Here is a 25,234-nt window from a genome sequence, read left to right on the forward strand (position 1 = left end):
TCTGCTTTGTCCCCATGTTCGTAATGTTTCTGCTTAAGATATTGGAGTTTGCGTGCAACGCCACCCGTCTCCAGTTGTTGTAGTTCCTCCCTCTTGTCGTTGGCCTCTTTGATCTTTTGCGGTCTATCTTGTCAGTGCAGCAAGGTCCAATTGAGCAATTTCGTTCTGGAGCCTATTTTCTCTCAATAATCTTTCTCTTTTTTGGCTGCTCCCTCCCTAATCAATAGTCCTCTCCAGGTCCCCTTGCCTGCTTCCCAAATTGTGTTCATGGAAGTTTTGCCCGTGTTGTTGGTCTCAAAGTATTGGGTAATGTCCTGCTCTAGTTGTGTCCGAAAGATTGGGTCCTTGAAGAGGGTTTAGTTGCAGCGCCATTTGGAGCATCTTCGAGGAAGAGCCATTTGATCGAGGGTGACCGTGACCATGTTGTGGTCTGACCACGAGACAGGAATTATAATGGCCTCAGTCATTGCCGTAATGAGGTCCTCGGTTAGGTATATATAGTCTATTCTGGAATAGGTCGCAGCGGGGCGGAGAAGACGGTAAAGCCGTCCGGGTGGGATTGACACGCATCGGTAAGGTTGTAGGCGGCCATCATGTCTGCGGCGGGAGGGCGTCTGACACCTGCGGAAGGGGTCGCAGGGGTGCGACCCGATTGTCTATCTTGTTCTGGATCCATCCATGTGTTCAGGTCCCCTCCAAGTATTACGTCTCCTTCTGCCTCGCTCATGACCTTCGGAATTATCCTCTGTAGGAATCTGTCTTGTCCTGTATTGGGGGCATATATTGCCGCAAGGGTGACGACCCTGCCTTGTATTCTGCCCACTAGAACTAGTGCTCTGCCACTGACGTCCATCCATGACTTCAAGAGTTCAAATTGGATCGCTTTGTTGACTAATATGCTGACTCCAGCCTTCTTCAGCGGGCCAGAGCCCCAATAATCAGACCCTAGTTTGGTGTACAAAACCTTCCTCTCTTCTCCCTTGCTGTATCGGGTTTCCTGTAAGAAGAGAATGTCCAGGCTGGCCCTCTTGAACTCTCTTGTTACAAGCGATCTCTTGGTGGGGGAGTTAAGTCCCTTTATGTTCAGCATGCCAATTTTCAGTGTGCCCTGCCTGTCACTTGATTCATTATGTCTGTAGGACATTGATGCATTTGTGGGAATCATTCACTACGTCACGCTGCCCAGTATTAGAACTTGCCATGTCAGAAGTGTTGTTGTAGCTGTCTCTCCTTAACAGGGGCTGTTTCTGAGGTTGTGCCATTCCCCTTAACCTTCCCCCGATCTGCCCCTGCCGGGTATTGAACATCATACCCTTTGCCCTCTTGTCCAATCGCATTGTTCTCTGATTCCTCGATGAGGGTCTGTGAGTGATTGTGGTGGCGTCCGAGTCGGACTGGATGCGAACAACCGGTCCACTGACGGACCACCAGTGAGGGTCGTAACCGCACGACCCCGTCAAATAATATCAAAATAACGTTTTTGAGCCCCCGCCCCCCTTTTCATGAGATTACTTAACAAACGGCAGTATGTCAACAGACAACAATTTTAACTATGAGATTATGGTACATGCGTTTTCCGGAGTCTTCATTCTTCAGCAGATCTCGTACTCTAATCAAGAAGCATGGTACACCGGGATGCAGAACTTGGAGTCGCAACGTCACTTATTGTTGTCTGGTGTGTCGTTGGGCCGCCTGTATTTCCTAGATCCCTTTACCCTTTTCCTTCTCGGGCCCTGAAGTTCCCAACGGGATCCGTCCTGCGCAGGGGTGTTCTGAGTCCCCTCCCCTGAGGCTGCTCCGAGGAGATCAGCAGTGCAGTCTCGGATTTCCTCTTCATAGCGGAGTAGAAACTTCCTGCTCCCGTGTTCAAACGCAAGGGAGAAGGGGTATCCTCATCTATACCTCGTGCCTTGGTCCTTTAGCCATCTCGTGAGAGGCCCGCACAGGCGGCGTAAAGCCAGCGTCAGTGATGAGAGATCCTGAAAAATAGTAAAATAGTAATCTGGGCTCCCCCAAGGGTAAGGGTGCCCCCGGACCTGGCTTTAGCGAGTATCCTTGTTCTATCCTGATAGCTGTGGAATCTGGCAAGGACCGATCTCGGGGCACCTGGAGGCCCACCAGCTCTGTGAATTCTCTCAGTCTTGAGCTCATCAATGCCCTCATCCGCGGTCAAGATTTTGACAATATCATGTATCGTCTGTTTAAGGTGTTCTTCCGTCTCCCCTTCTCTCTCCGGAATTCCAAAAAAACATAGGTTATTCCTCCTCTCCCTATTTTCCAAGTCGTCAATCTTAATGCGAATCTCGTCCTCCTTCTTCTCTATGTTCCGTATTCTAAGCTCCATTTGGGCTTCCAAAGTGTCGATCGAGGCCGGATTGTTCTCGACTCCTTCTAGCCTCTCCTCAATATTATCTACCCTTTGGGTCATCTTATCCATTTCACCACCAAGGTTGGCACCCATGTTTCGAATTTCACTAAGGAGGGCGGCAATGTCTCCCTTGGTGGCAGCTGCGCCCGTCTCGGAGGCTTCTATTGACATCGTAGGCCTTGAATCAGGAGTCTGTGGCGGTGGGATGTAGGCGTACTTGGCGAGTTTACTTGGAACGTTCATGTAGCACTGGCCTGTGAGGAGGCACACGCCCCGGGTTCGGGGGCCGTACCCTCGGGCCTGGTGTGTTGAAAGGCACGTGGGCAAAGTCGGAGGGTCCCGGCGTGTTGTTCCTCGTAGCGGGGCTCTTTTGGTGGTGGGAGTGGGAGGAGGCAAACGCCCTGTCACCAGGGGCTCTACCCTCCGCCTTGATCCGCGTCCCACGTTGGGTCAGATGTCCAGGGGGGTCCCAGAGTATCGATACCAGCCCGTAGTGGGGCTCAGGAGAGAGCATGTGGGGTCCAGCCTCCGGGAGAGGGTCTCAGATGGAGGTGCAGTGGGGGGGTGAGCACCTCTGGGTATTCTGTTGCTTTCTCAGTTACTGGGTTACTTGCCCGTGTTTCGATCAGGCTCTAGGTGATGGCCTTGCCAGAGAAGGGCACACGCCTCATGAGTGAGGGCCCAACCCTCTGCTTCCCCCTCGTGTGCAGTGAAATTCGCCGCTGTATGGGGAGAGGCCCCGGGCGGAGAAGTCCGCAGGAGGTACTTCGGTGGGTCCGGCGAAAGGCAGTGGCGGCCAGGGTGGGAACGGCACTTCGCCGTTATCATGGATTGGTTTGTTCTTGCTTTTGACTTGGAGGATCAGGTCCTTGTTGGCTGTCCCTTTAACTGCCCCTTGCTTTGCCCTTTGCTTAAGTTGGCAGCGTTGCGCAGCTATAGTGTTCTTGTGCAGTTTATGGTAGTTAGTGTTTTCCAACTGTGCTTCCAGCGGTGATTAGTGAAACATTTCAGGTAGTTGCACCTGAAATTCAGCGGGGAAGTCCTTGAGTGTCTGTTTCACTGCCGCCATTCATCTGCGTGGCCCGCAGGGCGGTCTTATGGATGTGTGCCCCTGTGGTTTGGATGTTGAAGCAGGCGTAGGGGAGCTGCGGGGCTCCTGGGACCTCAGGTGAGTCACTGTGCTTCACTGCGTACTGCGTTCACACTCTGGGCAGAGGGGTGCCCGAGGCGTTTTCACAGCGCGGGTCCGCCCCATACTATTTAGACTGGGGGTGGGCGCGCGTAGGAGCCTCGGGCGGATGGGCGCCGGGCGCACCCACCACACGGGTCCGCCTTATCAGTTGCGCCAGGTCGGCCCGCGGGATGGCGGTCGGTTGGGGCCGGCCTTGCAGCGGTTTATGTGCGAGGGGTGGGTTTAGGGCAACAGGGGTTCTGATGTCTCACACAGGGGCACCCACTTCCACTGTTGGTATTCGTGGGTTCCGCAGCGGTTAGCCTCTGCACCAGTGTGGCGTAGCTCGAGGGGCTCTCTGCTCCGGTGGACGCACGTGTGTCTCCGTAGTTTCGTTTCTCAAGCATGTGCGTCCGGCAAGCTGCAACTTCTAACAGCGTTTTCTTGGGGATTCCCAGTCCGATTTCTCTCAAAATGTTTCCCACATGAGGGGGGGGAGTATTCAGACGGCAGCTGCTCGATTCCTGTCCATGGGGGGGGCATAAGTGGGGGTTCAATCCACTTTGTGGGGCCGTGGCAACAGAGCTCACACAGAGTGCATGCTTGCCTGTGCGCCCCCTGGTGGCCAGTTCAACCAGGTTTTTGATTCGTATGTTGGACCTGCGGGATCGGTTTTCCAGGTCCTCACATTGGATTTCTAGATCATGGGATAGTCTAGTCAGCCTCTCCTGCGTTTCCGAGTATTGTTGTGTTTCGTCATCTAAGTTCTGCACTCTTTTCTCCAGAATATCTGTTTGTTCCTCCAGATTCCATATGTCTATTTTAAACTCCTGCACCGCTTGCTTCATTTCTCCTTTCATAGTCTCAAATTGGGTGTGCATGGAGTTCATGAATTGTTCCTGGAATTCTTTAAACCATTCCTTCATGTCCTCTTTGGTAGTCATGTCTGTGTTCTCTTCCTCCCCTTGGTCTTTCTCCCCTTTCCCCTTTGCATTGTGTTCTTCAGGTTTGTCAGCATGTTCGTCCTCCAAAGTTGTTCCAGATTTTGGTCTCGTTTCGGCTTGATGTTCGTGGCCTGTGCTTGTTTGCCCCTGGATTTGGACATGTGGGCTCTCCCGGTCTGTGCATAGCCTATCCGTTTTTGTTAGGTCCTGTATCTTCTTTTGAGTCCCTGTCTTTATTTTGAGGTGGGGATATCCACCCCTCCGTCTCCGGCTATCCTCACGGGGCTATGTCGTTCTACCTTGGCCTAATGTGCTTTGCCTCCGCTTGGTGTTTTCAGGGTGTTTGGGGAGGCGGTTGTGACCCTCTTGTTTCTTTTCCCGCTTCCGTTTGCCTTTTTTTGGGGGGCCCTCCGGGGTGTCTGGCTCTTGGCACTTTGTGGGGTCTGTCGTTGTTTGCCCCAACTCTTTTCCCCCCTGGTGCAGACTTTATATGTATGGGTTTTGTGCAGCCCTCCTTTGCCGAGGGCCCCTCTATTCTTTGTCGCTTTCCCGCTCCGGGTGGAGGAGGGGGAGGAACCCCACCGGGGTCTTCTTGATGTGTCTGGGGAGTCTGGGGGGGCCCGGTTCTTCATTTGTGTGATTTTGTGGGTAACTCTCTGGGATTACGAGGGGGCTTTCCTGTGATTTACTTGTTCCCTTGTGGGCCTCTCCCGTACCGCCTCCTCACCTTGCGGGCTCTCCCAGTGTGGCCTCTCTCCATCGCCTCAAGGGATCTTCTGCTGCTTCCATCCTGTTTGTGCGCGGCCTGTCCTCCTCTCCGATGGGTATCCTATTGGACCGGGTCCGTTGGTCGCCTGGTGTCCCTTTCCGGTCTATCTGCAGAATCTGTAGCGGTGGAGGGGGTTGTGTGCTCGATGTCTGCTCCCCGTTTGAATCGCCTTCTCTCCGGCTAACGCCACTCTCCTGGTATCCCCATTTCCGGGTTACTCGCTGTACTGCTGTACTCCTGGACTCCCCTGTGTTCTGCCTCATCGTGGGATGCTTTATGGACATTGTGCCCCTCTCCCATCCGCCTTGGGAGCCTCGCAATGATGGTTCGTCTTCTCTTGGGGGTTCTGCCAAGTCTTGTCCTTGCAGTTTGCTCGACGCGTCTGGCGACACTGTGGGGGATCCCCCTTCTCTCTGTTGGCGCCCACGTCCTGCGGGATTGCGCTGCCAGGGTGCTGGTAATCCCCATTGCGAGACGTCTCGGTTCGTCCCTTCCTGTCGGGAGGGGGCGGGGGTCCGCCTTCTCTCTGCTCCGCGGATTCCTCTGCGATCTGGTCCCGCCGGCCTCGAGTTCCGCGCGGGAGGTTCCATTCTGTTTTTCTTCGGCTGCCGGACTGGTGTTGGGTGGGCTCTCGGTTTCACTGCCGCTCCTTCTGGGGTCTGCTCGCGTCCGATGGTATGCTCCCCTGGCTGCTTACCACCAGGGATCCGACCTCTCCTGGGGCGACGTGGCTGCTAATTGCCAGTCTTTATTATTGCGGCTTAGAGCTGGGGGACGAAGCTCCCCTCACGCATGTCTGCCCAGCTCGGCCACCATGTTGGAATCTTCTATTGCTTTTTAACTTGTTTCCCAAAGTCCTGTCGCTGTTCCTTTTCCCCTCAACTGGCTGTTGGGTGGAAATACCATATATGGCTCTGGGACCGCCTCCTGTCAGACAGACTAACTGGAGCCTTCCAGATGTGTGTTGTGGGTAGACGCTAGAGGTGGGACCTGTGTGAATGGAGTTGGGAGTCAACTCACATTCTCTGTTGTGGGTGTCTGGTTTCTGTGTGTGTGGCACAATGAATGAGACAGCGCTGACTAAAACTGACATGAATGCAGTGAAGTGTGATGAAAGGCTGGGTACTTACCCCAATCCATATTCTTTGTTTTGGGTATCTGGGTGGAGTGAACGGCCGGAATGCCTGTGAGCCTGATTGGCTGCCTGCCTGCATGAATGTCCTTCTGCGTGTTTGGCTGACTGAGACTGGCTCAGCCACAGTGAATGGGGAACAAATGCATATATCTGGGGACCTCTCACTTACCAATTTGTTCAGAAGCTGACGTCAAAGCTGAAGCAAGAAGAAGCTGTTCCTTGAAGCCCAGCTGGAGGAGAAGTCTGTGGCTGCATTTCTGCACTGTAATACGAAATGTGTGTCTCCCAAGTACGGATCCAGAAAGGACCTGCGATGGAGACCTCTCCCCAAGGTACGAGGGACCATCGTGCAACCTGCTACTCTTCATTTGAAGTGCCCTGCAAGCCAGCCGTGTGTGCCTGCCGTCCGAAGAAGGGGTCTTCTTGAGTCCTGAAGAGGATTGCCCGGACATCTCAAGACAAAGAAGTCCATTTGTGTCACCCAGGGTCCGGAGGTGCGTTTTGTGACCGCTGGAAGATGTTGCTGTCTACCGCCCAGAAGAGGGGGTCCCTGGCATGGTGCTGCTGGACACCCAGAGTTGCAAAAGTTCCCAACTGCCTAAGAGCATTTCAAAGGATAGCTTCACCATCATCACTGACCACTTTTTCCCACCGGAATGAGTCCAGAGTCGCTGGGTGCAGTCGAAGGTCTGCCGGTGGGTTTCCAACCACCAGAAGCTAACGAAGACGTCCAGGCTTGGTGAGTTTCCAAGGTCCAGTTCAGTGGTTGAATCCAGAACACCAGAAGCAGTCCAGAGGTCCACGTTGCGGCTGCAGCGCCGAAGAACCCAAAGTCAGAAAACCGCAACATTCTGAAACCCGACTACAAAAGTGAGTTATGCACCCATCGCCGCCAGAAGTCATCAAAGGGTCCCAGGGTCTTATTCTCATCTGCAAAGCCTTTAAGGAGCCCACAGCAAGTTTCATCTTCACAGGATTTCTGCAGTCTGAGAAATCATCGACCAAAAGTGAGCACCACGAAGAGCCAAACTGCTGCCCTTCAGAAAGACTTTTGTTCCATTTTTCTTCTTGGTCTCACATCCCAGTGACTCCTTCTTCCAAAGGGGGTCAATTCTTGGAGGGAATCATCGAGTGACACTGAGAAACACTTCCACATTGCTTGCCAAGGCACCAAAGTTACTGTGAGGAGGAAGAGTATCTTCTAGCCTCAGGAGTCGTCCATGCGTCCCAGATTTGTCTTGGATCCTGTTCTCCTTTGGCCACTCGGGTACTTTGAGGTGGTAGAACCTTTTAAAAGAATGCAGGTCATTGACTGGGCTGTAAAAGACAAGATAAGTTACTTCCTAACGTTTCCCTTATAGGCTGTCCAGGTGGGGGACCCTCACACATAATTGTGTATCTAGTCTAAACAAAGCATTCTGCCACTATTCACAACTACTAACCTACCTTTCTTCTCTATTCTATGCTGATTCACCTCACTTAGGAATTTACATGCCCATTTAAAACGGCCTGCAGTTAGTGCATTTCTTACTGAATTTAAGTATGGTGTGGTACCACATCAAATGTATATATTTGCCATTCTTTGAATAAGTATTCCAAGTACCAACTGTTATTATTTATATGTACATATCCGGTAGAGGTAACAACCTTATTTTATATAAGGAGGCTATGCTATCACTAAACATAGTGTGTAATAATTCCTTTGTGGGGGCTTTGGGGAAACACTGTACTTAAGAATTAGCCTGCATCACCTCCTCAGAGCTTAAGCCTGGCTGCTCGTCCATAAAACCAAATTGATATCCTTGCTGGGGTGTTCTGTGCCTTTACCCTACCATATAGAGGGCAGAAGCACAGAAACCCCTCACTCAGTCTTTACATTTCCCTTGCCACAGAGGAGGACACAAACAATTGGTCGACTTACCTCTACTCAGCCGTCCTGGCTACATAAAAAACAATTACCCTTTTAGGGTCCAGTCTGTGAAAGCGCTCCTCCTCCTCGCCCAATCCGTGGAGATCAAGATCAGGGTTGCTCGAAACCTCCCCAACATCCTGAGAACCAACAGGATGACAGGAATCGGAGGAAAGGCATAGTGGAGGGGAAAGCTCCAGTCCACCAGAAATGTGCCACCTAGCACACCGTTCGCTGGGATTTCCCTCGAGCATAACAGTCTACACTTCCTGTTGCACGCTGTGGGAAACAGATCCACTGCTAGGGTACCCCAGAGAGAGAAGACCTTCTTCAGGACTCGCTGGCACACTTCCCACTCGTGTGAGACTGTGCGCTGCCTGCTCAGAGCATCTGCCAAGCCGTTCTCTGCCCGCGCCAGATAGACTGCAGAGACTGAGATCTGGTTGTCCAATAGCCAGAACCACAGCTGCATCGCTTCCTGCAAAGGGGGACGGAGCGCACGCCACCCTGCTTGTTCAGTTAGTGCATGGCCACTGTACTGTCCATCAAGATAAGGACATGCTACCCCTTCAGAAAAGTTGCAAATGCCCTCAGGGCTAACCTGAAGGCTTGCAACACCAGCCTGTTGATGTGCCACCTGGCCTCCATCACTGACCAAAGGCCGCTTACCTGCAAGTCCTCGCATTGAGCGCCCCAACCTTTCATGGATGCATCTTTGACCACCCTGGACTGGGGCCACGGAGGCCAGAAGGGTCCCCCTGCCAACATGTTGCTGCTGGACCACAGACCTGGGCACTCTGAGAATGTCCCCAATGTGCCAAAGTACTGGAACCATGCAGGAGCCATTGCAAAGATCGCATCCGTAGCCTGGCTTCTGGCACCAGAAAAATGCAGGAGGCCATGAGACCTAAGAGGCGGAGGAAGGAAGCCACTGGTAAGGGGACATGGTTCTGAAAAAGTTGGACCATCTGTGCGACGCTGGCGACTCTCTCCTTGGGGGGAAAAGGTCTAAGACTGTGCTGATGCACTGGAGCCTCTGAGCTGGAGTCGTGTGGGACTTCCTTAAGTTCTGGGAGAAGCCCAGACTGTGGATTAACAAGCAAGGGTCCTCGAGATGGGAAAAAACCTGCTCCGCCAACTTTCATCGGATCAGCCAGTCGTCCAGGTACGGAAACACATGGACGCCGGATCTTTTGAAGCGAGTCGCGACTACCGTCATGAGCTTGGTGAAGACCCTCGGAGTGGAGGTCAACCCAAAGGGGAGCACATTGAATCGGTGGTGATTGTCCCCTATGAGGAATCTCAGGAACTTCCTGTGCTTCTGGTGAATCGGAATATTAAAGTATGCATCCTGAAGATCTATGGACACCAGCCAGTCTTGTCACTCGAGAGCGTGGAGGATTTCGCTCAATGTCACCATCTTGAATTTGTCTTTCCTCAGGAATTTGTTCATCTCCTCCCTTCTTGGATACCAGGAAATACCGGGAATACCAACCCGACCCTCTCTGCTCGGGAGGTACCTCTTCCACAGCACCCTTCAACAGCAGGGCTTGTAGTTCTTCCTGGAGCTCCTATTCCGGTTGCTGGTCTGTTCAGCAGCCTTTAAAAAAGGCAGACAGTAAACTCACCACACAAGCTGAAGAGCCCAGGCGTCTGAGGAAATCTCCTGCCATTGGGCTCAGTGCTTGGCCAACCTTCCTCCAACCAGGGAATCGTAGGAGGAGAAATCAAAGTGCTGTTGAGGGCAGAGCCGCCCCAGCCACTGCTCCCGCTGTCTGCTGGCCTCTAGAGGCAACTCTGCCCCTTCCTGAGTGTGGGATACACCTCTACCTGGCTTGCGGGAGATGAGCCTTCCTGCCATAGGGGTCATAGTGATGATAGCCTCTAACCCTTGATGAAAAACTAAAGGCAGGCTTGGCCGGCTGTTGCACAGCTAGGCCAAGCAACATCGCGGCTAGCTTGCCTCCTGAGCACTGTGGTCGACCCCATTGATCGTCCGACACAGTCTGCCACATCCAGGCCTGTCTGCAAAGACGGCCAGGCCACCTCCTTGCCGTAGTCTACCAACTGCTGGATTCCCTCCCGCATCTCCCCTTCAGGGATGTACTGGGCAGGCTGCTCAATGGCCTTCCACAAACCAAAGAAAGATTTTGCGAAACTGCAGTAGACATTAACCGCCTTCAAAGCCATGCTGCCTGAGGAAAAGAACTTTTTCGCCAAGGCGTCAACATTTTTGCCTTCTTTATCGTTTGGAAGATTGAATGTGGAAGTGGCTGGCCTGGTGGACACCACCCGCCTGTACCACCAACCCCTCAGGTGTTGGGTGGAAAGACGGATATGAAGGATCGCCCCTTGCCGGCCAGTATTTATTGGTGAGGTCAGAATTGACCAGGGGTATGCAGCAGGGGTGCTGCCACAAGGTGTCAATAGGGTTGGCTATAGCCGCACCACTGAATGGCATAGCCTTCCCTGTGGCAGGTCCCTCATCAAGGATGTCCGTCAGGTCATAACCTGCAACAAGCTTGGCTGGAGCATTCCACCCCATGGTATCCACCACCCTGTCAACTAAAGCCCTGAACTTGGAATAGGTGTGGGCATAAGGATGGGCTTGTTGCATGTCTACGTCCAGGCATGTGTCAAGTCCGCTGGCATCATGCAAACCCTCAGTCAAGGCTACGAAGTCTGCTTGGTTGACAAAATAGTCGGCTCTGCAAGCCCCAGAATATGCAGGGTCTACGTCGCCCTGGTTGTCGTGGATGTTGGTGCGGAAGATATCCATCATAGAACAAAAAAATACGGATCTGGATTTTGGGGCGCAAGATTGCTCAATGGCGGTCGACGGTTTGGCGGTCGGCGCCGAAAAGGTTTTCAGTGCTGAGGGCACTTCAGAAAGACCCAATGCCTGAGGTGTGCAGATCACAGGTGCCGAAGTCGGGCACAGCCTTGCTCAGCGCCAAGTCCGAAGGTTCAGTCAACGCCAACGGCATTGGACTAGGCTTTGCTGTGGGGCAGGAATCACCTTACACCGCTGGGGCCATAGGGGGCTCGCCCGCACCCACAGCCGGTCTGCAGTTTCTGCTGCTTTTCCCTCTTTGGCAGCGCATCCTCTGTACACCAGTACTTTCTCCTGCTGGGCGAATTAATTTCGGCAGCATTTCCTGTGGCCTCTTCCTCCCCAACGTTACAGCCAGTGCCCATGCAGGTAACCGCGCAGCTCAGTGTCTGCAGCTCTCTCTCTCTCATTTCTGCTGGCTTTGAGGATTTTACACTTCCTGGTCTGGTTAAAGAGTTTCCAAAAGACTAGACCGCAGCGTAGGCTTCCCGGTCTTAGTGATCTTCACTTATCTTTGTCTCTTTATCGTCTCAGTAGTTGATGGACGATTCCTTCTGTGTAGTTGAGGAAGTTGGTATGGAATGCTTTCAGGAGTAATCCTTCCTGCTCCCTGCCTCTTCCTCGTCTCAGTAATAAATGTAACACTCTGGTTATCCCATCACAGAATATTATCACTGGACTCAGTACATGGATGAGGATGAGTGATGCAATAAAAGGCCTGCGGAATGGAGGGAACGCGTCCAAAGGGGAATGGTGGGTATATGATTTTTCCCAATGGCATCCTCTCCTCCCCCCAGGTTGTCCTCACTCATACAGCCGCCCCCAGGGTCAGGATCAGGTAGCAGGTACCGCCCCTGTTCACATAGGGAGAGACTACCTCAGGGAACAGAGTGAGGATATCATTAGATTGATCACCTACTACTATATCTCCAACCAACCAGCACATCACCTTGCACACTGCTTCAGCAATCCTCCTTCATGGTCTCCTACGCCTTCCTTCCTCCACTTGGTCTGTGGACCCTCTTCCTCCTCCCTTAATCTCACCCAAATGATCCACATGTTTCTGTTTCCTGTGTCCCTTTCTATGCTCCTTCTACCCTCTACATTTGCTGTCTCCCTCACCAGGTTTCTCGGCACCGTCCACTGGCTATCCTTTCATCATGGGCAGTGTTACAGGGGAGCAAAAGCAAAAAAGGGGGTCTTATGCCCCACCCCTTTCTTGTATACAGGTCTCTCAGCTCTAGTTCATGGCAGTCTGCTTCAGTGAGAGTCCATTTCAATGTCCCAGCATGTGAGGGCTATGACTGGTGCAGGATGCTGAGTTGATAGGGTTATGACCCCATCGCAGAGAAGTGCATTGTCGTTGTGACTTTTGTTGAGCACCCAGAGCTTGTCGATATACAGAGAAAAGCAATCCATGTACTCGCTGATGCTGGAGGTGTCACGCTGATCGTTGTTTTATAGGGCCTTGGTTTTCCTGGTCTGCAGTCAGGCTTGATCTGGGGTCTGTCTCGTGCTCTCGTGCAAATGGGTGTCCACCCCTCGCTCCTTCTCCTCACCCGAGTCTTCAGTGGTGCTTTCAGATGCATTTGACTTGCTCTTGCTGGTCTTCATTCATTGTAGTCCTCCTTTTCAAAGAGGTAAGGACGTGTCCCCCCAGAGGCCACCTTGACCGGATGACAGATCTGCAGATCGGCCTCTAGGTACTCCTTGAGAGCCCTTCTTTCAGGCAAGGATAGTGGGTACATGCAGCCAAAAGGTACTGAGGAGTCTGGAAGCAATTCGATAGCACAGTCTTTGGTTCTATGAGGAGGCAAGGAACGGGGTAGAACATCCTGAAAGACATCTGTCCTGATATTGAGCCGGGATGATCTGTACCGTTGAAACAGAGAGAGAACTTATCATTCTCCTGGGATGCAGAGAGGGGTTGTCAAAGCAATATTGGTTACAGTCGAGAGTTGAATTTGATGGTGTTCTTCGTCCAATCTATGTCTGGGCTATGCCGGCGCAGCCACAGCATACCAAGGATAATCGGAAAATGAGCTGTGCAGATAACATCGAATACCATGACTTCTTGGTGGGAAAACAAGGATACCTTGATGGCTTTGGTTTCTAGCACAGTGGGACCTGAAGATAAAGGGGTACAATCAACCCCTTCAACAGGAAGACTACTAGACTTTTCATGTAAAGGTAAGTGAAGTTTTTGAGCCCATTGGATGTCCACGAAGTTGCCTGCTGCTCCGCAATCCAGCATAGCCCATATATTCAATGGGTGTGAGGTGCCATCCTGTAAAGTGACCTGGAACACCATAAATCGGTTGTCTTCCTTTTGTTGGGGGTTGTAACAGGGCCTGGAATCTTCTACCCCGATCTTCTCCCAGTCTAAGATCGGGGTGGCCGGTTTCCAGAGTGCCATGGGGGAACCCCAGGACAATTTCTGAGTAGGTGCTTTGAAGAACCACAGTACATGCAGAGTCCTTGCTCTCTGCGACTTTTGTGTTCTTCAGGGGTGAGTGGTCCTCTGGCTAGTCCTATTTGCATTGGTACCTCTCCTGATGGCCGTTCCTGAGTAGGATGAGGAGTTGGAGTGGGAGACAGAAAGGGTCTGGCCTTTCTTGCTCTTGGCGGCGTTCAGACTAACAATTTCGATTTGTAGAGCCAAAGCGGCTAGATCCTGGAAAGTAGTAGGTCTGGAGGTTCTAGCCAGTTCATCTTTTATATCTTCATGGAGTCCTCTCCTGAAAGTCTGCTGGGCAGAGTCTGGCCAACCTGCATCTACTGCCAACCTCTGGAAAGCTGAAACGTAAGATTGAACAGCCAGTGTACCTTGTTTTAGATCCAAGATGGCTTTGTACGAGGAATACTGAACTTCAGACCTGGCAAACCGGTTCCGGAAAAGCTGGACAAAGGCAGAATAGTCGTTCAGTATTGGGTCCGCACTAGTAATGAAAAGGGTAGCCCATGCCAGGGCGTTACCAATGAGATTGGACGTGAGAAATCCTACCCTAGCCCGATCCAGTTCGTAGACCTTAAGATAAAAGGTGTAATAAACCAAGCATGCGTCCAAAAACTCATTGAGACGACAAGGGTCTCCATCAAACTTGCCAAAGCGGCTGTCTTCACGGAATGTCACTTGCTGCCGTAAGGCTACATTCTTGGCACGTAAGGACTGGACTTCAGCCGTAAGCCCCTGCAGGGCAGCCACTAGTTCCTGGTATTGCTCTAATAGAGCCATGGGTATTTCTGGGCGTTGCAAACTCATGCAAATGGGTGTCCACCCCCTGCTCCTTCTGCTCACCTGTCTCCTCAGTGGTGCTTACTGGTCTTTTTTAGTTTCTCAGTCTTGTAGTCCTCCTTTTCGAAGAGGTAAGGGGGCCACCTTGACCGGATGACAGATCCCAGGCAAGGGGAACTCCGGGGGGGCACGCCCCTTTCAGGGATAAAAGCCTTTTGGCTTGAAAAAACCCTGTGATGGCGAGTTTCGAGGTTGGTTCCAAAAGCAGCCTTAGCCGGTAAGTGAAGGAACTAGGACTGCCAAGTAGTTCCTTAGCCGTTGAGCTGGAAAAGGCTGTATCCTCTGGGGTGGAGCAGAGCAGCTGTTTCGGAGAATTCTGTGTGCGCAGCAAAAGGCACAGAGCAGCCTGAGCAAGAGACTGCGATGTCCGTAGATTTGATCTCTGTGAAGCAGATCAGGAGGAGGAGGATGAGGAGGAGGAGGATGAGGAGGAGGAGGAGGAGGAGAAGTCTGCTCGTACGGGGCTGCACTGTGGAACAAGAGATTGCAGCTGCCTCCAGTAAGGGAAAACAAAGTATCACAGCTGGAGCCGAAGACGGAGAACAGAACAGCGGACCAGGAAGCAGCTGTGGGTAAAGCTGGCGAGCTTCCGACAGAAGGAGGGAGAAAACGGAAAGAGAGAGCGCGTGCCAGTTCGTGATGACAGGACGAACGGCACGGGACAGGGGAAAACAAGGCAAGAGAGAGAAAAAACCTCTGGACAAGGGTGCAGCGTCTAACCAAAGCAAGGAAACGCTGAGGTTGCAAGGCACCTTCCTGAACGCTGTGTGGCAAGTTATAGGGCAGCAGCCATCTTGGAGAAAACTAGACACCGTCTGGAGAAGAGTGGACAGCGTGACGGCCTTCAGAGGAACCGCCATTGCTGCCACTTCTTCCAAGGGCAAAGCATGACAGTCTGGCAGCTATTAACAGTCTCTTGCCCAGGCAGGTTGCTTGCTCGTTCTTACACAACTGTCTTCTGGGAGCTGTAGTACTCTATATGTGCACAACAGGTATGGGACAAGAAGAAATGGTACTTTTGTCAAACATGCAGGCACAGTTAGAAAGGGCAGGAACTGGGGCCCTCACAACTACCGAAACCCTGCCTCTGGGGCATGATTAACTCTGGTGAAAACCCTGGTTGGCTTCTGGCCCCAGGTTGGGAGAGCGCCCCATCCCCTGTTTGCAGGGTTAGGTCCCAGAGCCTGTTACACTCTCAAAGTCACCTTCTTTTTGAAGAACACCAAGTATGGAGATTTAAGAGACAGAGACTGGAGCCCACTCAACCATCTTGCCAATGTGATGGCTGCCAGTAAAATCACCTTAAAATTGAGTAGTCTAAATAAACATGAACGCTGGGGATCAAACGGAGCTCCCAAAGGAAAAGTCAAACCATACTGGAATCCAATGCGGGAACAATAAACTTGCGTCAGGGAAGCTGCTTACACTAGATCCACAAAAACTGCTTGGCAGTGGGGATAGTTCAGAAAGAGCCGTGCTCAGGGGTCCATTTGAAGACCGAAATGGTGGCCAAGTACACCCATTCATAATGCCAATCCGCAGCCCAGTCCGGGCCAATAAAAGCAGGAAATCCATAACAGAGGAAGTTCCACAGATTAAGGCCTCCAGACTTCACTCAACCGACATCAAGTTGAACACCTGCAGGCATAGATTGAGTTGCTGATAGGCATCCAAGTGGAAGAGAACACACTCAGGACATTGTCCGACAAATCTCACTCCTTATGACTTAGCCTCTGAGTGTTAGGGAGAATTATCATTCTATGGCTAATTTCCCTTACCTATAGCAGCCCCCAGCAGCTTTGCTGGATTTGAAGGGCTTGTTTTTTTCTCCTGCTAAGAGTGAGACTCTTTTTTCCCACTCTGAGGCATTTTTGCTATGGGTGTTCTAGGCTATTTTTGTGTTTAATATCTATGGGGTTTTTCTCACCTCCATAGGAACCATCTTTATTCACATGTGTTACACAGCACCCTCCGTGCAGTGAGCATGCCCCAAACATAGACTCCATACCCTGGGACTGACTACTGTCTCCCAGGGCATGTAAAGTCCCAATTGACTTTACTAGTCAATTTTTATGAACTAAACCAGTACAAGCCATCTTACTATGGAGGAACTAGAAAGGGTTAAGGATTTTTCCCTTATGTTCATTTTCGAGAGGGTACCGGACAGTCCCTCTCTCAAAAGTTTCTGGCTGGTGGCAGTGGTTACTACCGCAAATATTCGACCGCAAATACTTTCCTATGGGATTTTCCCATTGTTCGAGGCAACCACATTTTCTGACCGCCTCTAACATATAACATACCGCCGGTGTATTTTAATATTAAGTTTACTCCGGTAGGTTTTATTTGCCAGAACTTTAACCAAGAAGCCCTCCTTTCGGCGCCACTGAGTCTGGGGTGGGTCCATTGTGTGGGAGGGGGGAGGACACCTGGAAAGGGTTGCCTCAGCAACCCATGTCGCACTCTATCCTGATAGGCTGGAGGGACTCCCGCCAAGATGACCACTCCACTGTGTGAGTGACATCTAGGCTGTATGAATGGGGATCTTTTTGCATAAAAGCAGGGTCCTGAAGACTGGAAGAGCAAGACATCACCACTGAAACTAAGAAGCCGAAGAGGAGAGAAGCCAAAGACATCTGCAATGACTGAACCACCGGTGAAGCCCTGCTGCAGCGTCTCACCACTTTTCTCCACACGACGAGAGAAGATCTTCATCAGAAAGAGCCTTCTTTTTTAATTTATTTTTTTTACAAACCTTTAAAATAAGTACAACATGAACACACACATATAGACATATATCCAACACCAACAGACCGTCCATTTCCATAACTCCCACATCTAACATCGACATACGCAGTTTCACCCAGTAATGCTGTTTACAGGGAGTGTTCCTTCTGTTGGTGTCAAACTGGTTTCAATTGTTTCCAACAGCTGCATTAATGGAAGTATCAGCTTTAAGTCAGTTCCCTGAATCATCAACTTCCACCATTCGTCAGCACACAAGGATGGGTGGTTTAAGCTCCAGGTACCCAAATGAATTGTCCTCACAGATCTTAGTTTGGTGCAAAATAGCACTACGTGTTTTAGTGATTTGTTTGCTCTTGAACACAATCTACATTCAGGTGCCAGGTGATCGTAGCCCTTCCATAGGCGCAGCCGATCAACAGTTTTAAACATGTTCAGTCGAAACAGTATGATCAGTCTTCGGGCCTGCGGGTCAGGAAATAGTGCCACATAGCGCCTGAAGAGAGTTAAAGGCACATGCTTCTAAGGGCACGTCGCACATTCGATTAGCGGCTGATCTCTCCACACAGGTTTCTTCCCAATCGGCACACCAGATTTTTAATTTGGCTGCATCTGGATTCTCATGAAGCATATCAACTTTGATGTCATATTTCGTTAGAATTGCCTCACATCTGTTTGTCAGCATACAAACAATTTTGGAGTTAGCGGGTAAGAAGTCGTGAAAGATATCGAATTGTGGAATCGGTGCTCGAGCACAGGTCTTTCAGTACAGGTTCAACAGGCTCCAACATATTCTTGCATGCATCGATATTAGAGCAAGCTCATATTTTATACAAAACGTCTTCACGCCTCTAGGAAGGTTTAATACCTTAGACCAGAAGCAATTTTCTAGGGAGGTCCAAGTCTCATGCGGGCAACCAAGGGCATTTTCTGCCCCGTATGTCACAACCGGGATGACCTTCTGTTGATAAAAGGACAAGACGGGTCGTAATGAAAAATTTCCAAATTTCTTATGGATAATTAGTGCCTGGCTCGCTAGTTGTTTGCATTTCCTTTTGGTTTCCGCAAGCCAGGGCCCATTGTTTATAGCAGAGCTTATTGTCATCCCAAGATATCTGACATTTTGAGAGATCAGGAGCGTTTCTTGCCCTAGAGACCATTTTATATTTTTTCTATTGGACACTCCGCCGCCATTTAGGTTCCACAGGACCAATATTTCACATTTCTTGGTGTTGATCGCTAAATTGTTGGATATGACGTATCGTTGCACAGCATTTAGTTTTCTTTGCAACCCGATAGGCGCCACGTCCATAACGATCAGGTCATATGCATAGAGCAGCCAGCTTAAATGGGTGTTAGCCACTTTTGGCGGGAAGGACTTAATCTTGTTGATAGAATCTCCTATGTCAGAGATGAAGAGACTAAATATTGCTGCGGCTAAAGGACAGCCCTGTTTGACTCCTTAGAAAGTGTCAATTGAAGCAGATAAGAGACCAGACTGATCCAGGCGAACTCGAATAGAGGTCTTCGTGTGGAGTTCTCTGATGGCAGCAGTTAAGTCCGACAGGCACCCCAACTCTTCAATTTAGCCCACAAAAGCGCTCCGTCAATGGTGTCAAAGGCATACGAGAAGTCTATGAAAGCCAAGTATACCTTTGTGTTTGACTTTATAGACTCCCTTTTGATTATATTTAGCAAAAATAAATTTAGCAAGCAGCCTATGTGCTTTACAAGACCAGATTGACGTTTATCTACATGGGTTGAAGTTATCGACCAGGCTACCAATTTTTGCTGTAACATTGTGGCGTAGATTTTGCCTAGCACATCCAACAATGCAACAAGACAGTAGTTTTTCGGGTTGGATCTATCGCCCTTTTTATAGATAGGTACGATAATCGCACACTTCCAAGATTTTGGAGTCTGACGAGTTGTAACTATCCTTTTGAAGAGCGTCCCACAAAACTCTGCCCATAGCTCTGGGTGCAATTTGATAATAAAATTTGTGAGCCCGTCAGGGCCTAGTGCTCGCAAATTTTTTGCTTTTTTAATTATAGCCACTATATCATCTTTTCGAAAAGCTAAGGCCCATGGTTTGCATGTTTCCTTTACTGGGCCTTCCAAGCTCTCAGTTGCAGGATATAAGGCTCCAAAATGGATTGTCCAGTTGGCTTCTGACACCATGCATGTTTGAATAGCGCTTTGGGGGGCATGCAAGGAGTTGATAATGCACCAAAAATTCTTTGTATTTTTGTTTTGCAGGGCCCTCAGCATTAGTTCAGCATCATATTGCAACATGATATGCTTGTGTGATTTTACCCAGTTTTTGTAACTTTGTTTAGCAGCCTTAGCTGCTTGCAGACGGGCGTGTTCATCTAACATCTTGGAGCGTCTTAACTCACTGCGTAGCAAGCGCTTGTGTTTCAAGACCTCCAAGTCAAAGCTATGAACACGTACATAGGATTTGTTTTTAAGGCCCGCCTTTTTGGGTTTAAATTGCATCAGCAGCTGGTCATATTCCAGAGATCGACTAACATTACAGTACTCGCCTGTAAGGCGTTCGAGCTCGTGCGTATCCAATATCAGGCGCAATCTTTTGGATCCAGCTTGGATTTTGTGCTGCCACACAGTTGTTGGGCCCTTTGATTTCATTGAGAATTTTGCTAACAACATATCATGATCGCTCTCAATTTATTTTCTTTATGACCTTCATTGAACTTATTTGCGGATTTAGAGGTTCTGATACAAACATATAGTCAATTGTTGAGGACAGACTTGCCCAATGCCAGGTGTTAGGTGGTGGTGTATCGTTGGGGATATTCCCATTCAGCACCTGGAAGTTACGGGCAGCCATTTCCTCTGACCATGATTGTACTAAAAGATTCTTTTCCGAGTCCGATGTTTTAAATAGGTCCATATTCAAGTTGCCAGAAAGGATTATATTGGGCCATCCCGAATCCTCCATCAGAAGGTCCAGTATTTCCATTATTTTGTCTATAAAAACTTGTTTTCCGGCCCTTTTATGATTCCAGTACGTGTTTACCAGCGTTATTAAGTCAGGACACGTTCCTGAGGGGCCAAGAAATTCGATGGCGGTTACCTGAAAAACAGGGAATAGTTGGTTGAGTTTACAATCCTCCAGCCTGCATATCTTCTAATCATAGTGACTAAACCTGCTATTGGGCGACCTTTTGAAGGTTTAATCGCTGGATTTAACGCAACTTCAAAATCAGTCGTGATCGGAGCTTCCATTAGCCACGTTTCCTGTAAGCAGATGATTTGCAGATGATCAAGCCAATTTGAGTTGAATAAGTGCAGGACCCCACAGGTATTCCAAGATGCAAGACTGCAACCGTCCTGTTCTATGGCTTTCTGGCATTATTGTTTTTTGGCGTTCAGCGCCTCGGACAGCCAGAGCCACTTGTGAATTTCCATGGTGGTTTTCTCAGGGTTGTCTCTTAACCACTCAGTAGGAGCCGGGCCTATGTTTCCATTAATTGTTATAGTAATCTTATCTTTTTGGAGAGCCCTTTCCATAACTAGCGTAGGTGATTCCTGAGCAGGGTGCTTCAGTGGTGAGTTATTTTTGCTCATCATTTGGTCCTTGTGAGTTCCAAGGCGAGAGCTTGTTTTTGAGTCACAATCAGATGGGTTTTTAGCAGTCAGCGTTTTGGCGGTTGAGTCTGAAAGAGCCTTCTTCCCTTGAGCTGGTGGGGCCAACCAGTTTGCCAATCGCCTTCCCGGAACTGCCTTGGTCGAATCGCCAGTACCCTGTACTCGGAGGCCGGATAGCCAGGCACCAGTCCACCCGGACCGCGATTTAAAGGAGAGCACCTTTTATTCGTCGGGCAGCACCGCGGCTGGTTTCATCCCTGGGTAGTGCAGTAACTCGAACCTTCCTCCACGACGAGAGCCTCTCTTCTTCTGCTGGATCCCCCGAACTGCAGGAACTACCAGGAACAACCGCCACAGCAGGAGTCACTTCTTCATTTTAAAGGTACATTGTTCTGCCAGGCCGCCCTTTCTGCGTGGTAGAGCTAAAGGTGTTTTAAATCCTTTACCTACCTGTTGGGTTGGCCGCCCCTCTCTGTTAACATTGTCTTTCACCTTCTGCATCCACCTTTTCAAAATCCTTAACCAAAGACTTGACTGCAGCTACAAGAACATTTTGCTCCTGGACCCTTGCCCTGTAGCACTGACTCTGGTACAGGCCTACTGACTCAGGCTAAATTTGTTAGAACTGCCTTCTCTAGATTGCTTCTCAACTAGAACTGTGTTGGTGCACCTACTTCTTATAACCACCCTTTTCTCCCCACTTTTAAACCTTGTGAAATGCCATTTTGCTCAGTTTTCATTTAAGTATTTTCTATACTGATGCACTGCCTTGCTTAAACTGGTTCACAAACTTATGGGAAGTGTTGCTGGGGTGTGTAAGAAGATATTTCTGTATAACTTGTGCTTTCCCTCCCTTGTGAGAAATTGCTAGAGTGCCATTTGTGTTTGGTTTTCACTGTGCCGTTTTGCTCAGTTTTCACTCTTGCTCAAACTTGTCTACAATTTAACTAGGGAGTTGTGTATACTTTCTTTGACCGAATTTAACTTGCTTAAGAACTGTGATAGATGTGTCTAACTAGAAGTGTATAAAAGAAATATATATATTCTTTTTACTACAAAGCTTCGGTCAGTGTTTCCTTGTTCCATAGTACTGAGTGCCTATTGTGTAAACCCTGAATACTGCTCATCTCCCTCTTGAGATAAGTCTGACTGCTCAGCCACAGCTACCAACTAAATCTTTGTGGTACAGACTGATACCAAAGGGGATTTATTACTTTCACCTGTAATCCTAATCTTCTGTAGTGCTCCCTAAAGGAACTGCAGAGGATTCTGCCTAACACTGAGCAGCCAAGCATGAATATTCAGGCTGCTGAGGCTCGGATGGTGAAACCACACTTCCAAGTGGTAGAGCAGGTCCACCCTTGATGGGAGACATAAGGGCAGATGGACATGCCCAGAAGTTCTGGGTACCACGTCCTCCTGGCCCAGTACTGAGTAATCAGAAATGAACGTGGACCTGAACCTCCGAAGTCTCCTGAGAACTAGTGGAATGGCAGGGATCTGCGGGAATGGAACGCATAAAGGGGTTTGAAGTTCCATTCAATTTTGCTGTCCTGAACCCAAGACATCTCGCTGAGACTGAAGGAAAGGAATTGGATACATTAGAAGGTACATTACTGATGGATGGATGGAGGATGAATGGTATGCAGATCTGTAGAACGGAATAATGGAGTCAAGTGGTATGCAGAGATATCTTTCAGCAAGCAAATCAACATTTAATTATCTGATAAGCACTATGAAATATGGCAGCAGTAACATAATAATGATGATGATGTGAAACATGCACAGTGTTTGATCACCAACACCTCTCCTTAATGATAAAACGACCATATCAGACTATAAACACACCCAACATAACATTTACCTGGATTCGCCGCCTTCTTCGACATGCTCACAATGGACCGAGTTCATGGAGCTAATCCGGGTGTAATCCTGGGGAGTCAGGTACAAGTACTTAAATCCCTTCAATAGAAATATGAACACACTGTCAGAATTCAGGCAGGCACAAACCAACAAGCCAACTAATTGTGGAACGTGATGAATACAGGCATTCTGAAATCAGGTTTGACACAGAAGTGTTTTTAAATTTCCTCTGGTGAGGGTTTAGGACACCAAACAGTTGGGTAGCACACACAAACAAAATAAATATCCCAAAAATATTTTACTGAAAGTATAGTCTGTCAAATATTTTGCGTATAATAAATACCTACATTACAGTTAAGTACTAATTTTAGAAATACATCAATAAAATAAAGTTACTGTAGTGACTACTGCACTCAGTTCATACTCCTCCCCCTTCCTCCATACTGTATGGGTATCCCTGCATGGGGCCAGAATTGTGGCATCTTACACCGCAAAATGTGCACTTCCTTTTTAAATTTGTTTTTGTGGACGTGGCAGTGGGCATCATTGCACGTGCTAACCCTGCACTCTGGTGACAACCATCAGCCCTAGATTAGAAACGCATCAGGGATGACAGTCCAAAGTACACCAATTTATATATGGGAGGTAGTGAGTGCAGCCTGTGGAGGGAATGTGACTATGGACTATGAGTGCAGTAGTCACTACAGTAACTTATTTTTACTCCTACATCCCGCACCCATTCTTCCATACTGTATGGGCGATTCCAACGCAACAGACCCCTTAAGCTGTAGGTGACTTATTAAGCTACTTACGCAAACAGATTTTGAGGACTTGCTGACCAAAGGTGGCAACTCCCCTTGAACTAACATTCAAGCAGTAATGGCAGCAGAAAGCCGATGGAGAAACCCTTGTAGCGGCTTTACTGATGACATCCCAAGATACATGACTCTTTTGCTCTGAATGCATGAAGAACGATGGCAGACCTACTTTCTGGTTTATGTGAAAAGCAGACACATTTGGCAAAACGTTTGGATGTGTACATAAGACTACTATATCCCTGTGCAAGGTTGTAAATTGTTCTGATGCCTACAGAGCTTGAATTTCACCGATTTTTCTAGCTGATTTCGACCAATAATACTGCTTTCCAAGTGACTGGGCCTCATTACGAGGTTGGAGGTAGTTTTGCCGGTTTAACGGCAAGGTACCTCCAAACTCGCATCCGGGTCCGGCACCCGCGAATGGGCAATTACCGGGTTATTCTGGCCCAGCCGGACCCGGTAATTGCCCTTTTCGGGTGCCGGGCCTGGTACATCCCCATTCCCATTTGAGCCCCATAGGGCTCCATGGGAATGGGGAGGGTGGTAGAACCGGTACCATTAATAACGGTACAGGTGCTACCATCATGTTCTGCTTGCGGGTGCCGGTACAGCCACCAGGTCAGACCTGGTGGCTGTAAGGGCACCGGCGAGCAGAACTCCTAGTATGGCGGTACGGTAGCAACAGGGCCGGTCGCGATCCCGGCACCATTGTTGCCTTACTACCATACTTGTACTGAGGCCTACTGTCTTGATATCTGCAGGGGCCATCGGCTCAAAAGGTTTATGTGCTAATGCTGCGAACACCAGATTGAGATCACAGACCAGATGAAGCCTTCTGATTGGAGGAAATACATTTCTTAATCCTTCAAGATGCCTCTTAACTATAATTTGTGCAGGTGAAAACCACCTTTTCAGAGTTCCTTTATGCTCCTGTAGCTGCCAGGTAAGTTCTGCAAGTATCTACCTGCACCTTCGAACCAGTTAAGAAAGCTGAAAAGGAAAGATCATCATCCAAGGAACTAGAAAGTGGATAAATTCCTTTCTGTTCTGCCCAATGACAAAACCTTGCCCACTTACTCTTATATTGAAAATAGGTAAAATATTTCCGAGCTTTTTGTATTACATCAACATTGTCTTAGGATAATTTAGGGTGCCCCAAAGTTTATCAGGAACCATGAGGCTAACTTCATTGATTGTGGGTTCAAATGACAGAATGCCCCCCTTGTTGAGAGATAATGCTCCTTGAGACATCCAATGCCAATGGGTCCTTGAACCGTCATCCGAGTCAGGTTGGAAAACTAAGCAAAAGGGACAAACTAAAGCCATCAGTATCAGCGTGCAATTCCTGGAGTTAGAGGAAACGGATAACACTTCTTTTCTGAACACTATGTGAAATTCATCCCCCACTACGTTTTCTCCTTCGCCCTCCCAGGAAGCAAATCTGGGGCATTTGTAGTTTCTGCTCATGGCACAAAGGTTGATCTCGGAAGGCCCGAAAGACGGAACAGTGTTTGTGTAATCTCTGGACATATCTCTGATCCTTAAGAACTTGCTCTGAGTCTTCTGAGTCAAACAAACAAACACGATATAGGGGATTTGGTCCCTCTCTGCTTGCACATACAAAACTTTGTAGTCGTAAAATCTGTCAGGATCAGTACTACAATCCCATGCAGCAGAAGGAGGAATAACTTCAATGCTAGGAATATGGTCTTTAGCTCAAGCTAATTTATATGTCTTTCCCTGTTGAGCCCCGATCAAAGACCATTGATTGTATG

The 25,234-nt window shown here is 49.2% G+C and overlaps 1 protein-coding gene across 1 annotated transcript in view; it reads right to left on the reverse strand.

Annotated features, from left to right (window-relative positions):
• Positions 1-25,234, reverse strand: part of ACACB (acetyl-CoA carboxylase beta) — a 3,851,763-nt gene that overhangs the window by 912,634 nt on the left and 2,913,895 nt on the right. The window contains exon 41 of the mRNA XM_069619430.1: positions 22,643-22,740. Within this exon, the coding sequence (XP_069475531.1) occupies positions 22,643-22,740 (98 nt within the window). The remainder of the gene's footprint in view (positions 1-22,642; positions 22,741-25,234) is intronic.

This window comes from Ambystoma mexicanum, chromosome 10, assembly GCF_040938575.1.
Source record: "Ambystoma mexicanum isolate Mex_15411 chromosome 10, UKY_AmexF1_1, whole genome shotgun sequence".
Taxonomy (NCBI): Eukaryota; Metazoa; Chordata; class Amphibia; order Caudata; family Ambystomatidae; genus Ambystoma; species Ambystoma mexicanum.